This window comes from Capricornis sumatraensis, chromosome 7 (assembly GCF_032405125.1).
Source record: "Capricornis sumatraensis isolate serow.1 chromosome 7, serow.2, whole genome shotgun sequence".
NCBI classification, from domain to species: domain Eukaryota; kingdom Metazoa; phylum Chordata; class Mammalia; order Artiodactyla; family Bovidae; genus Capricornis; species Capricornis sumatraensis.
Genome location: NC_091075.1, coordinates 24522756 through 24538459, shown reverse-complemented (window position 1 = coordinate 24538459; position 15704 = coordinate 24522756). Strand labels below are relative to the sequence as shown.

General features: G+C 37.5%; 1 protein-coding gene across 1 annotated transcript in view; it reads right to left on the bottom strand.

Moving 5' to 3' along the window:
- The window catches only part of SLC9B2 (solute carrier family 9 member B2), a 49265-nt gene that overhangs the window by 16373 nt on the left and 17188 nt on the right, over positions 1 to 15704 (bottom strand). Inside the window, exons 6-8 of the mRNA XM_068975144.1 lie at positions 15324 to 15499; positions 9940 to 10046; positions 7866 to 8015 (exon numbers count right to left, since the gene is read on the bottom strand). Coding sequence (XP_068831245.1) covers positions 7866 to 8015; positions 9940 to 10046; positions 15324 to 15499 — 433 coding nt within the window. The remainder of the gene's footprint in view (positions 1 to 7865; positions 8016 to 9939; positions 10047 to 15323; positions 15500 to 15704) is intronic.

The window sequence follows — 15704 nt, the reverse complement described above, 5'->3', positions numbered from 1 at the left end:
GTGGGCTACAGTGCATGGGGTTGCAAAGAGTCATATACAACTGAGTATATAAGAACAGCACACATTCCTATATTTTTCAGGGGTCTCTTTACATCTTACAAGTGAACCACTTGTTAACTGATCCCTGGGATGGTTAATAATAAACTTCTCTATTCCAGTTACTATGTGATTTCTCTCTCCTTACAAGATCCTGGTTGATATGAGCATAACTTCATAAAACTTAATTCAGACATCCTAGGAAAAGACTCACACAACTGACCATGTAAAACTAAAGTGTCTGTGGCAAAGCAAACCATAAAAAAATAGTGATAAACCAAGAGAAAATAACTGTACCATGTGTAACAGATAAGGAAAAATACCCAATCATTAAGAAAAAGATAGAGACCCTAGTAGAAAAATGGGCAATGCAAATATACAAGTAGTCATACAAGAAACAAATGGCCTCAAAGCATGACACTGAAACTCAGTAATCAGAGAAACACAAGTTGAAACAATATACCATATTTTGGGGGAAGGCATAACCACATTGGGGAAAAAAAAAACTACAATGTAATATATTCAAGATTGCAAGCAAACTCAGCCTAATTGGTAGGAGAGCAAACTGACAATTTTGTTTTTTCTTTTGGAAGGCAATTTAGCAGTGCCCATTACAGTACCTAAGAATTTACGTTTAACAGACTTTTTTCAGTCAACATTACGAATCTATATTTTTGGTCCACAGTTTTACCCTTAAAATTACACATTTTCCATATCTGTATGGAACTCTGACAGAGGATTACATTGCTTCTCTATTTTCTTCATTATTATTTCTGATATGTTTATTAGGGTGAAGATTCTATTTCTCTTAGCTTATCAATGTTGCGAGACAGCATATGTGAGGGGTTCAGTTGATTTATGTATACAGTTCTATTTCTATATCATGAAAAAAAAGTTATGCTTCCATATCATAAGGAATCAGGTTCAAATTCTGCCACCCATTAACTGTAAGTCACCTGCCCTTAGCACCTCATTTTTCTCATCTGTAAAGTAGAGGTTTATATTAAAAGACATCCAAGATCCCTTGTCAGATAATGACAATTTCTAGTTTTGTCAAAAAATGTCCAGTTGCCAACATTCCACATATCTTTAAATTTTACTTTTGAATTTAATCCTTAGAGTATATCATAGCTAAAGCTCAGACTTTAGTTGATATTTAGTTGTGAAGAATGAAATTTAACTCTATTAATCTTAGTTTTACTTAGGCTTTTGTTGACAGGACTAAATTGCTTAAGGAAAGTCCTCAAAAATATTTCAATATTTCATATATTCAGAACTCCAATGAGAGCAGAAGTCCTAAAGAGTTTTCCCTATCAAATTACTTTTATTTCTAAACTGTAGGCAAAGGCCATGCTTTGCTTTTTAACTGTAACACTTTAGAACTAAGTGGATATGGGCTTTATCAGATATGGGCTTATATATTATGAAATTTTAAAAGGGGAGAAGAGTCACAATGTAGCTTTTTTTGTGGCTTTTTCATAATTTAAAAACCAAAATAAGTTTATTTACAGAAGAGAATCAAGCCACAGAAATAAGATACTTATAAAAGAAGATGAGCTAGGGAATTCCCTGGTGGTCCAGTGACTGAGACTCTGAACTTTCCTTGCCAAGAGCACTGGTTCAGTCCCTGATTGGGGAAGTAAGATCACACAAGCTATATAGTGCAGTCAAAGAAAAAAAAAAAGGAAGAAGAAGATGAGCCAAAAGGAAAGAAGATTGTGTTGTCCATTAAAATTTAAGGCCACTTTATACATCTCTATGTACCAATGTTAAGAATCTTCAAAAATATAAATCACTTTCAAGGATGGACAGGAAGGAGAAAGTTAAGAGAAATGAAAGTTTCATCAGGGGTTAAATGTCTATCTAAGTGGATACGTCTCTTCTTAGAAGAACAATTCAGTATTCAGGACATCCAAAATTAAACAGAAAACAAACCCTCATAACTATAAAGGTCATCAAGAAGGACTGAATTTGAAAATAGATGAAAAAAAAATAGATGACAGAGGCTTAAAAAAGGTGAGTGCACTTGAATAAAATACAACAGATGGCAAGACGAATGATTAAATGGAAAACCAAGAGGAAAGTAAGAAATAACATCAGAAACTATAGGCACAAGTGAATTTTATAAAATACTTTAGATTTTCAAAGTTTAACTCAAAACTTAGCATTAGCATTTATTGCTATAGCAATAATGTACTTGAGTTAAACTTTGAAAATCTAAAGTATTTTATAAAATGTTTTTTACAAATGTTCACTAATGCTTCATTTCCATTTCCCCGTAAAATAGCCACAGTTTTTTAGATGTTGTTATTAGTTTCTTCATTACAGTTGGGAAAACCAAGTATTAGAGAAGATAGATGACCTTTGGGTGATTATGCAGCTCAAGAGTCATAGAACCAGGATCGGAATCAAGGTCTCTGTTAAATTAAATTTTATGTTCTTTTTACAATACTGTGCTGCTCTGGAGAGTTCCTGCCACAAAACTGATTCAGTGAAGATTCGTTTTCCTTTCTTTAGGGCAACAGTTTGGCATATTCAAATGGTGTGTTCTCATTCTCGCTCTGCCACTTACTGGCTTTGTGACGTTAGGCACTGTATCCAGTATTTCTAAGCCTTGGTGTCCTCATTTGTAAAATGATCCGATATCTACTTTTCAAGGTTATAGTAGAGAATAAATGTATGTAAAACTTCACTTGGAAAGAAATCTTTAAGGGGAAAAAAAATAGTTTGGAAGAAAGGTCCTAGTAAGAGATTTGTAGATCTGATCACATGAAAGTATCTTTGTGTTAAAAAATGAATGATATAAAAAGGCACAAAAAGCTAACTTCATATATAGAGACGTGTGTATATGTGAATATATATCTTAAAGGTCAATAAACAATGCATAAAAGACCTTTAGAAGATAATGCATAAAAGACCTAGCAAAGAAAAATAAAAAATACAAGGGGCAAAGTATATGAAAAAATATGCTTTTAAACTGTGATGTTGGAGAAGACTCTTGAAAGTCCCTTGGACCACAAGGAGATCAAACCAGTCAACCCTGAAAAGGAAATCAATCCTGACTATTAATTGGAAGGACTGATGCTGAAGTGCCAATACTTTGGCATCTGATGTAAAGTGCCGACTCATTAGAAAAGACCATGATGCTGGGAAAGATTGAAGGCAGGAGAAGGGAATGACAGAAGACAGAAGATGAGATGGTTGGATGGTATAACTGACTCAATGGACATGAGTTTAAGCTCCCAGAGATGGTGAAGGACAGGGAAGCCTGGCATGCTGCAGTTCATGCAGTTGCAAAGAGTCAGACATGACTGAGTGACTGAACAATAACAATTAATCAAAGGAACACAAAATAGAACAAGATACCACTTTTTATCTGTCAGCATGGCTAAAGGTTATAAACAATAATCTTCTAAGCCAGCGGCTCACAAAATGTGGGGCTTCCCTACCAGCTCAGTTGGTAAAGAATCTGCCTGCAATGCAGGAGACCTCAGTTCAATTCCTGGGTTGGGAAGATCTGCTGGAGAAGGGATAGACTACCCACTCCAGTATTCTTGGGCTTCCCTTGTGGCTCAACTGGTAAAGAATCCACATGCAATGCAGGAGACCTGGGTTTGACCCCTGGGTTGGGAAGATCCCCTGGAGAAGGGATTCCCTGGAGAAGGGAAAGTCTACCCACTTACCTACCCAGGCCATAATACCGGAGAATTGCATGGACTGTATAGTCCATGGGCTTGCAAAGAGTCAGACACAACTGAGTGAAATGTGGTCCCAGATTAGCACCATCAGTATCACCTGGAGACTTATTAGAAGTCAAATTCTAAAGCCTCACTGTCAGAGATTTGGGGGTGGGGCCCAGAAATCTAACCCAGGAAGACTTCCAGGTGATTCTGATGCATGCTTAAGTCTGTGAAACTATTCTAAGCTGATGAGGGTGTAATGATAAAGGTGCCTCATATATTACCAGTAGAAGAGTAAACGCATACTCTTTTTACCATTCTCTGGAAAGCTTTTTGGTAATGTGTGTCAAAAACCTCAACATGTTCATATTGTTTGACCCCCCAGATTTCACTGTTAGGAATCTGCCCTAATGAAATGATGAGAAACAGAATTCTAGCATGATTAAAAATAGCAGAGAAGGGAAATAACCTAAATATCTAACTGTAAGGAAATGGTTTTAGAAAAATTATGGGGCATCTCTACGTGTGTGTGTATGAGTGAGTACGTGCATTGTGGTTTGTGTGTGTGTGTATAAAGGGATATACATAGGAGAGTAAACAGAGGTATATATGATAAACAAGGTGCCTAGTTCTTTCACTGGGTTGTGGATTAACATTGACTTTATGCTGCAGGCAATTCAGGCAAAGTTAAGACACATGCACTCAAACAGATGCTCCGTTTTGGTTTATAGCAATCTTTTCTATATAACCCACATTATATTTTGGAAAATCGTGTTAACTGACACAGCAAAATCTGCCTTTCCCTCTTGGTCTTCTGTGTCCATAGCTAGTGGTCACTTAGAGTAGGGATCGGTGTCCCCCTTGATTTCTCTGCTGCTAAAACTACTGCTCTACTCCAAATGATGTGGCTCTTTGGTTTTCAAAATCCTATCACTTATGAAGTGAGAGATTTAATTTTAAATCACAAAGTTTAGAAGTATGTTTTTAGTATATTTGACATGTGTCTCAATTTGACTCAAATAGGTGTCAAAATATAAAAATGTGCCCTGTGCAATGATGCTGCAGCTGTACAATCAGGGTAGTACAAGTTGCTCCAGAGTCAAACCTGAGCTTAAACACCAGTGCCACTTTTAAATTTTGTGACCTTGACATTTTTTTTTAAAGTTCTTCTGATTTACAATCTCTATAAAATTGAAATGGTAATACTTTTTCAAAGTTTCTTTTGTGAAAATAAGAGGATATTCAGTGCCTAGTATAATGCTTTACACAATGACAATAACAGTCCTTAGCTCCTTTCCCTCTTTTTACCAAAGACAGTTTAATATAATGAGTTGGTTGTAACTTTTGAAAAATTTTGAAGAGGTGAAAATAGAAAGCATTTTTCTGTAAAATTCAATGTGAAGAAACTTACTATAAGCATATTTGAAAATCTTCCTATTGAATAAATGCAAGTAATAAGCTAAAATATTTCAGTAGTTTACAGCACTGTTGGCTTTAGGTAGAGAAATTGTAAGTCATTTTTTCCTTTGCTTTCTGACTCAGGAAGAAAATTAATATTATTTTATATATAAACATTATAAAAAATTAAATTAAATATTTAAAATATTAAATTTTAATATAAAAATAAGTTTTATAATTTAGTATGAAATAGTAGTTTCATACTCAGAAATAAAATTGTTTTCTTTACTAATTTCTTTTATAACTGAAAGAGTAAAGGTTACCACTGAAAGAGTAAAGGCTGAGTAAAGGTTAGCACAAAGAAGGTTATGTTTGACAGAAAACAACAAATTCTGTAAAGCAATTATGCTTCAATTAAAAAATAAATTGATTAAAAATAAAAAAAGAAGTTAAGGGACAGAGTCCAGTCTCAGCCACTATTTGGCTGCAACTCACAAGCAACTCCAAGTAAGAATGACCCAGCTGAACCTGCGACATTGGAGAAGACTCTTGAGAGTCCCTCAGACTGCAAGGAGATCCAACCAGTCCATCCTAAAGGAAATTGGTCCTGAATATTCATTGGAAGGACTGATGCTGAAGCTGAAACTCTAATACTTGGCCACCTGATATGAAGAACTGACTCATTGGAAAAGACCCTGATGCTGGGAAAGATTGAAGGCGGGAGGAGAAGCGGACGACAGAGGATGAGATGGTTGGATGGCATCACTGACTCGATGGACATGAGTTTGAGCAGGCTCCGAGAGTTGGTGATGGACAGGGTAGCCTGGCATACTGCAGTCCATGGGGTCGCAAAGAGACACGACTGAATGACTGAACTGAACTTAACTGACATATGTTTAATTTCTTCATTAAACTGAATAGCATATGATCCTGTCAAGGTTCAATCTACAAAAATGTATCTTAAATAAATGGCAATCATCTAATTTCCATAATACATATTAATGAAATGAATAACTGTATACTTATGGCTGGAGAAGGAAATGGCAGCCCACTCCAGTATTCTTGCCTGGAGAATCCCATGGAAGGGAGGAGCCTGGTAGGCTACAGTCCATGGGGTCGCAAAGAGTCAGACACAACTGAGCGACTTCATTTTCACTTTCTTTATGACTGGAGTTTATGGTGGCTCAGATGGTAAAGCATCTGCCTGCAATGCAGGAGTCCTCAGTTAGATCCCTGGGTTGGGAAGATCCCCTGGAGAAGGGGATGGCACTCCAGTATTCTTGCCTGGAGAATCCCATGGACAGAGGAACCTGGTGGGCTACAATCCACAGGGTCGCAAAGAGTCAGACATGACTGAGCGACTAACACTTTCACTTTCATACTCATAGCTGATTCACACTGTTGTAGAGCAGAAACTAACATAACATTGTAAAGCAATTATCCTCCAATTTGTAAAAAAAGTTATATCAAAGGACTAAAAAAAGAAAACAAATCTTAATGATCTTGAAAATGGGAAAAAAACACAAAGTAATCCTTTTGCCTGTGCTGCACAGCATGTGGGATCTAGCATCCTGACCAGGGATTGAACCGTCACCCCCTGCACTGGCAGTGTGGAGTCTTAGCCACTGGACCACCAGGGAAGTCCCCAAAACCATGTTACAGAAAACAGGCATAAGCTTTTGAATACACTGGCTAGTGAATATATGATCCCCAAAACCATGTTACAGAAAACAGGCATAAGCTTTTGAATACATTGGCTAGTGAATATATGAAAAGATGATTAGTTTCATTCATAAAGAAATACAAGTGGATCAGCAATGAGGTACATTTCTCACCCATTAGATTAGCACAGTATCTGATGACTGAAAACAGATCAGAGAAGTAGATTCTCTCATATGCTATTGGTGAGAATGTACATTGGTACAGTCTTTTATTTTTTTCTATTTTTTATTTTTGGTACAGTCTTTTAAAGGGGCAAATTGATATTATCAAAGTATCAATGTGCAGTCTTTCAAAGAGCAATCCTATTTCTAGAAACCTATCCTATAAACTCAATAATATGCTATAATTTGTTAAATTTCTTCTCACTGAATATTTAAGATGTTAGGATGTTGCATCATAGTTTAATTGGAAGCATTCTTTTTCTTTCTTGATAGCATGCAAAATAATAAGACTGGATAGTGTCCCTGCATTTATGAAATATAGTATATGCAAGAGCATTTTATTGAAGCATTTTTTTTTTTTACCTTAGAAAATTAGAAACGATCCAATGTCTGTTAGAGGGAGAGCGAATAAATAGAGTATAGCACAACTATCCCCTAGAGAAGGAAATGGCAACTCACTACAGTATTCTCGCCTGGGAAATCCCATGGACAGAGGAGCCTGGAGGGCTACAGTCCATGGGGTTGCAATGACTTGGACACAACTTAGCAATTAACACTACTACTAGCACAATAATATAATGTAATACTCTGCAGCACTTACAAAGGATAAGGAAGGCAGCTTGGAAATAGGACCAAGATATGCTGTAAGTAAGTAAATGAGTTTTAAGTAAAGACATTAAGTTACAGTTTTGTATATAAAGGGAAAAGCATGTGCATGTGTGAACTCAGGTGCACGTTTACAAATGCACAGAAACTAGCTTTTCTGACGAAGCAATTTCATTAATTTGATGGTAAGAACATATCTGGAAAGAAAAAATTAATCTGATCAGAAAGTAATTATGAGCAGAAGAGCTTAAGATAAATTCACCTTTGTGCTGGCCCATCCTCTGCCTGCAAGGAAAGCTGTGACCAGCGTGCACAATCCTCCTGACCCAGGGAAACCAAAATACGTGCTGCTGAACACAGCCAGCACAGACAGCCCCAAGACCAGGAATGCTCTCTTCCACACAAGCTTGTCCTAGAAGAGGAAAAAGGGTGGTTAGCTCAGTTATTTCATGCAACCGATTTCTACGTATTGATTTTCCCATATTCAGGACTTAGTAGAAAATAAATATGTCTGTGTCTGAGCACAGTAAGTGTGTGATGTAATATTTACTTTCTTTTCCTTAGTAAAAGTAGAGTCAGCACATGTATAAATGTAGGTTCCTGTCCCAGGAATACCAGCTATCCTTCTCTGCAGTTATCAAAGCAGAACTTCTCAGGCCTAAAGGCGACAGCAGAAAAAAGCACAAGGGCTTTGGGGACAGAGAGTCCGGGGTTAAAATTTCAGCTTTGGCACCACTGGTGTGTGTGGCTGGCCACAATAGTTAAACTCTCCAAGATTTTCTTCCTCTTTCCCAAAAAGCAGTTACATCACAGGGATTCTGTGAAGGCTAAAGATATGCCACCTTTATGATTTTTAGGCTCTCCGTTTACTTTTTAATTTGATGCTTTCTTGGTTTTTATTTCTAAATCTTTGAATATCAAGAAGCTTAAAAGACGGTAAAGTGAGAGTCGTTTTTTGTTGTTGATTTTTAAAATCTTAGAAATGTGCACCTCTTTCCTTTCACCCTTCCCTGTTCTGCCTTTTAAGCTTCTTGATCACTTTAGAAGGGAGGCAGGCTTCTAGAAGTGTTTGGCTTGGAGGCACGCAAGCTCTGGCCGTGGATCACCTGGATCATTCCCAGCTTCACTGCTTTCTAGCTGTGTGACCTTGCTTAAGTCCCTCATCTTTAAGCCTCAATTTCCTCATCGGTAAAATGGTCATAGTAATAATACTCGTTTCATGAGTTAATGTATAGAGTGCCCTAGATCAGCACTTTACAACAGAACATTCAGTGACGATGGAAATTTCTGTATCTACACTGTCTGCAGTAGTGTTCTTTTTCTTTTTTTTAAAACTTTATTACTGGAGTATAATTGCTTTACAATGTTGTGTTAGTTTCTGCTGTACAATAAAGTGAATCAGCTGTATGTATACATATATCCCCACCGTGTTCTATATCTGTGGTGATCATGTATAGCTAGTGGCTGCTATATTGAATAAGTGGCCCTTTTATTGTACATACCACATCACTTTATACACAGGAAGTAAGCTATTATTTTCACTTTATTTTTTATTTAATTAGAAAATCCTATAATTTTCCTTTATTCATTCATAAAATCTTTTACAGACAATTTCAAATGGAGTTTTTTGGAGCACAGTAAAAATTCAAACCAACATACATTCTAGTAATGATAGTGTTAATGTTCTTACTTAAAGTTCTAGGTTTGGTAAGTTTCTAATTCTATTCAAAATGCTCTGAAATCTCAAAATAATGCCAGTTCTTATAGGGAAAAAAGACTTTTAATCTTTATCTATTCTAAGAGACTTAGGAGAGTAAAGGAAACAAAATCTTTGCTACTATTAAGAAATCATGATGTACAGTAAGGAACTTTGATATCTTTGGTGAGAAATATTAGACTATATTATGATGAGATGTTAGGTCTATTTGATAGTATTAGAATCTAACGTATTTTGATATTAAAAAAGAGCCCCCAAAGCCATTTCATATCTTAATTTAGCTAAGTATCATGAATAATAGTAAAATTAAATTCAATAATTAAAATAAATACAAAAATATGTATTATAGTATTTTAGAACTGATGTTATTTGTTTTGCAGTAGAATTTGAAGCATACAGAATATAAGTTGGAGAAAAAAATTCCAGGACTGTCTTACAAACCTTACACATCTAACCCTCTTCATAAGCCTCATGGGCAGCACTGATATCGCAATGAGCAGAGTTAAAATAGTGAACTATTTTCTAAATCACATACTTCACATCAGCTTTCAGGAGAGTGTTCTAGAATGCTTCTCTAATGACATTTTACAGCACAATGTGCTCACAGATCATTTCTTACCTGGTCACTGCTTGGGAAATACTGAATAAAAAATCCAAGAACCAACCCAGTCACCACACCAATGATCACCTCCAAAACGCCTTTGAGAACATTAAAAACCGTGGAGCCTTAAAAACACATAAAAAGAAAAACTTCAGCCAGAATTCTAAATCCATAAACACACAGAGTTTAATCATTAACATAAAGCATATAATTACATACAAGGAAAAATTTACAGATATTTCCTGCTCTCCATGTTCTTCAAGTGTCTAATTAAATGGGCCTATATTAAGGAAAGTATGCATATTACTGGAGATAAATTTTAAAATAGGCATAAGCTATGAGTTGTGCACCTTTGTCTATGCTTACTTCAGTATAAATTTATTTTATTATTTTCTAAGAAAATATGAAAGATAAAATTCACAAATCAGGGCTTTGTTGTATTGTATTATATGCATAGGCTGTGAGTAGACAGATCTAGTATTTAAACTTCCATTTAAGAGCTTGATATTTTAATAATAAATGCATATTGATTTTAGTAGCTCTAATATGTATAGAATATAGTAACTTATAAAAATTATTAGTTAGTTGTGTCTGACTCTTTGCGACCCCATGGACCATAGGCTGCCAGGCTCCTCTATCCGTGGGATTTTCCAGGCAAAAATGCTGGAGTGGGTTGCCATTTCCTTCTCCAGGGGATCTTCCCTGGCCTAGGGATCTAACTGGGGTTTTCTACATTGCAGGCAGACTCTACCATCTGAGCCACCAGGGAAGGCCCCACGGTAATTTAAGAATCTGGCAATTAAAGTAAAACATCTTTTCTCACTACAATGAGTGCAGGGGACTTACCCCTTCTCAAATATTATTTCTAAGAGTAAATCTGAAAATAAATTATTTTTGAAATTGCTCTTGGAAGAGCCTTTGTTGCTTAGGCTCTTTGAAATAACATAATATAGAGGTAAGTAAACTATATTTTCCCCCATAGCAAACAGGGTTTAGGAAGCTTCAAAAAAATCTTTGCTAGCACATTGTGCAGAAAATTATACTAAAACTGCTCAACATACAAAGCCCTTCTCACATACTGTCCTAAGGAAATGTGTACCAACTAATTATGTGGTTTCTTGTTATTGTAGTTTCAGGTACAGAATATGCCACCCCAAAGTATTTCACTTTGGCATAAGGATTATTTTGAGCTGAAGGCAACTGGGAAGAAACAGATACAAGATAAGTTCTCTGCCTTCTCTCTATTTGCTTTTAAAAGCAGGATATGAATGTGTAAAGCTGTCCCTCTCGCCTCTCTATCAGGAAGGACAGAAGTTAACCACCAAGGCAACTGGGAACCCTAATCAGCCCAGGGACAGCACCAGAGGAATCTACATAACAAACTGCTAAATCAGCCCTTATCTAACCATAGTTTGCTCATGTATTTTCCTTTTCACAATTTGTTGCCTCTAAAAGCTCAAAGTGCTTTTCCTTTATCTTGCATTTCTCTACAAAATTATTGTTGTTTGCTAGGATGCTATAGAAACCCCAATTCTAACCATCCCAAGTTACCCAGCACCTTCTACTCCTGTGTGTAAGCATGACGCACAGGCTAATAAACTGTGTTTCTCTTGTTAATCTGTCTTTGGTCAGTCTGATTTACTGGGTCCCAGTCAATGAACCCAAGATCAGTAGAGGGGAAACATCTTTTCCTCCTCTATAGTTTCAATTATCTCTTATTAAAAAAAAAAAAGAGAGAGAGAGAGAAAGAATTCCTTGGTGGTACAGTGGTTAAAACTCTGCACTTTCTTTGCTGAGGGCCTCAGTTCAATACCTGGTCCAGGAACTAAGCTCCCATAAGCCTCATGATGCAGCCAAAAAACAAAACGAGACAAAAACTTAACTGTCGGGGTCCAGCCCCGGTGGATCCGGGGTGATTCGAAGGTGGGGACGGAGTCAGCGTCCTTGGAAAAATACATATTTAATTACAGATATATAGAGAGGTTAGAAACGGATAGTGTAGTAGGAAAATTAGTGGAGAAAAAGAGGCTGAATAACTTGGTTTACGTGGAATAGCATCCATGCTCCAGATGGGAATTCAGCCAGAAAAACGGGGAGCAAGAAAGAAGCAACATGGGGGAATCAGTCTTTCTAGAAACTGATCTGATTTCTTTATTTTTGGGTTTGCTTATATACCTTTTGTTACACATAGGGATGAATACAGAGCCACGCGGGGGTCAGCAGTCCTGACCTTTATCAAAATCAGGTGCTTCACATAAAAAGGTCTTAGAGATTTTACATCATCTTCTGGCCATGAGACCTGCTGAGATTTTATGATCCTTTCTTTCTGATAACAAAAAACTTATTTCTTCCAAGGGTGTTTTTTCTTAAACCAGGCACCACCCTCCAAATAAAGTTACATTCCTATAGGGTGAGGGTGTAGTGAGTTCCAATCAAGAAAGGAATTTATTTAACCCAAGGTTAACATGATTAATCTTAAAGGTTAATACTTATTTCTCCTATATGCTTAAAGGTTAATACTTATTTCTCCTATATGCTAGTTATATTCATTATAAGGGCAGGGAACATGGAGATTTAGCAGCAAACATCAACCCAACAAATGAAAATCCTGTCACCAATGTTCCCCTTAAGATCTATTTAGTCTTAAGATAGTGATAAAGTTACATTTTTACATAGCAAGGACACAGTGATTTATAACAAAGTACAGTGATCTATTACAAATGAGAAAATTCATTAACTCAAAAAGCCTAGTATTGCTAACCTTAAAAACTACTATATTTCCTTTCCTATATTCCAAATACATTGATATATTTCCAGGTGCCTAAGATATGGAGGCCTGGCGGCAATCATTGACTCAATAATGAGAAAAGCCCTGTGCTAATTAAGACTTTCAAAATACTCCAAAACTCTCTGTGCTGTTTATGGTTGAGAGGTAGTAAACAATCATGTGTGTAGTGGCAGGAGTATGGATAATCCTGTCACACAAGCTAGTCTGTCAGCAGAGAGGTTTGACCTGAGACACCCTTCTCACATCCAGGGCAGGGAATTAGCAGCAATTATTGACACAACAAATGAAAAAACCCTTCACCAATATAATTCCTAATCAACCCACTATACTGACAATTTCCAACTTCCCAAAGGAATTTGCCTTTAGTAAGTCTAAAGCATCTCGTGCCTCTCAGGTTGGGAGGCTGTAAACAATCACATGTGGCCAGACGAACCTATACAGGCGGGCTAGATAACCTTCAGAGGAGTCCGTAAGCTGAAACACTCTTGTCATGCCCAGGAATTTTTATTGACTTGGAGCTGCACGTTAACTCCTTCTCCGAGAGAAACGGTGATGGGGGAGAGCCCCCCGTAAAGTCAGAGGTGTAGGTGAGAGCATAAAACAGACTCTGGTTTTGGGGGTAGATGCTCGGGAACAGGGGGTTTCCTGAGGCTTGATCATGCCTTTGCGTATGCCAAGCCTCCTTCCTCATGACCTTTGCCATGGGCGGAGTTCCTCATGCTGGCCCCCGGCACTTAACCTCTGTAGTGATTTTTGTTTAGCAGGACAGCTCTCTGTTAGGTAATGGTGTGACTGTTAAAAGCATCTAGCTGGGATAGTAGCCCAAGTCTTGAGCTAATATGATAAATAATTTACTATATATTTTCAATTTACTATAAATGTGTAGAAAGGAACCAATTAGTTTCAGTCTCTGATATAGTGTGTGCATGCATGCTAAGTCACTTCAGTCATGTCTGACTTTTTGTGACCCCATGGACTGGTAGCCCGCCAGGCTCCTCTATCCATGGGATTCTTCAGGCAAGAATACTGGAATGGGTTGCCATGCCCTCCTCCAGGGTCTGATAAAGTAAGTTCGTTTAAAAAAAGACTTCTTATGTCCTGCCTCTGGTAATTCTGATTTAGTAAATCTGACAAGGCTTGGGACCCACATTGTAAAGACACTGCAGGGAGTTTCCATTCAAAAGGCCTAAGGACCACACTTCATGTGGCAGGGCAGAGCGAACACAGCATTGCTGACTGCGAAGGTTGTTCAGGCTATCCACAGCCCCTAGCCCTGCAGACCCTCCTCATTGCTCTCCTTGCCCTGCTCTTGCCCATCCCCTGGGATTTTAATGCAAACTCTAAAGCCATGGTTTCCATTCCCAGAGGTTCTGATTTAATTGGCCTAAAGGTGGTAATACCTAACATGAGTATTTTCAAAAACTCCCCAGGTAATACTAGTGTGCAGCTGAGGCTGACAATCATTATTTCAAAGATGTATATATCAGGAAAACAATGAGAACATACTTCTGGATAGGTACAGCAGAATTAAAAGAGACAAAGTATAGATCTGACTTAACAGGTAAGTGGGAATCCTTGTTGTATTTTTTTTTTTTTGGCTGTACCACACAGCATGTAGGATTTTAGTTCCCCAACTAGAGATTGAACCCACACCTCCTGCATTGGAAGGGTGGAGTCTTAACCACTGGACCATCAGGGAAGTCCCCCTCATTGATTCTCAAATAGGAAGGTAACCTTATGAAAGCCATGCTTTCACAAGATCAATATTCCCATGACATACGGCAGGGACTGTATATATTTGACAACTTTGGGGCAACAGGAAGAGATGAAGTTCTAGGTAATCGGCAGAAATCGTATGTAACCAAACGAACAACAAAATAGGGACAATAACTACAGCAGGGTGGAGAGCCTGAAAATCCATGACCTTCTAAGAAGGTGTGTTCCTGTGAGATAATCTGAAGATAATTACAATTAAGCTACAACTACATTTTGCCAATAGTATGAAACCACAAATCTTATCTCCCAATCTTGGACATGGATTAAAAAATGAACTTAAATTTATGCTGCACCAAAGGAGAGTGAAAGTGTTAAATAATACTGGGAGAGAAAAAACAGCCTTCTTTTTTTATTACTACTTAAAATATAATGTGTCCATATCAAACACTGAGTATTAAAAAGATACCCATTAAAATCATTTGCTGCTATTACACATAAAATGTTTAAACTGTTCCTGTTTTAGAAGAGTGCTGTTTCTTCCATTTGGCCTGCTCTCTGTTATTGCACTCGTTGAAAATTTCATCCCTTGTGTGAGGTCTCCAAGACCGAACTTTCCCAGGGGCTCCATGCAAAAGCTGTTCTAATCCTTCTTTAAACTCTGAAAATTTGAATCTCCCCTTACTGAACTCACCAGACTGCTCGAGCAGTTTCTGTCTAGATGGTGAAGAAAGTAAAGACAGGAAGCTACTGGTCCTGTCTTAGGAATGGAACTAACTCTTGGGAGGTGACTTTTTCTATTTTAAGTTGCCTTTATCAAGCAACTATGCCATGCTTGTAACATCATAACCTATGTCTTTAGAGCATGAGAGAACAGCACGTTGTGAATGGATCAGTGTACCTGTGGAGAAGGCCATGCCCAGGCAGGTGTTGAAGCCAGTGATGGCCAGAATGTCATCGAAGCTGCCAGCAGCCATGAGTAAGGTGGGGATGCCTTTCTCAACACCATAACCTCCTTCCTGCAAAAGGAGCATTGAAGGCACCACGACAGCTGGAGACACAGCACCTAAAACAAAACTAAGCAGGCAGTGCTTTAGGCATTTATGACAGCATCTTACTACTATTGCTGTTGTTATTAAAATTATAGTGCCCACTACTCTTTTAAAGATTATACTTTAGAAAACTATAGCCTTTCAGACAGCAGCAAAGAACCAAACCAGAAACATACACACACATACAAGTTCCACAGAACACTTTTTCAAATTGTGGCCATGGATAATCT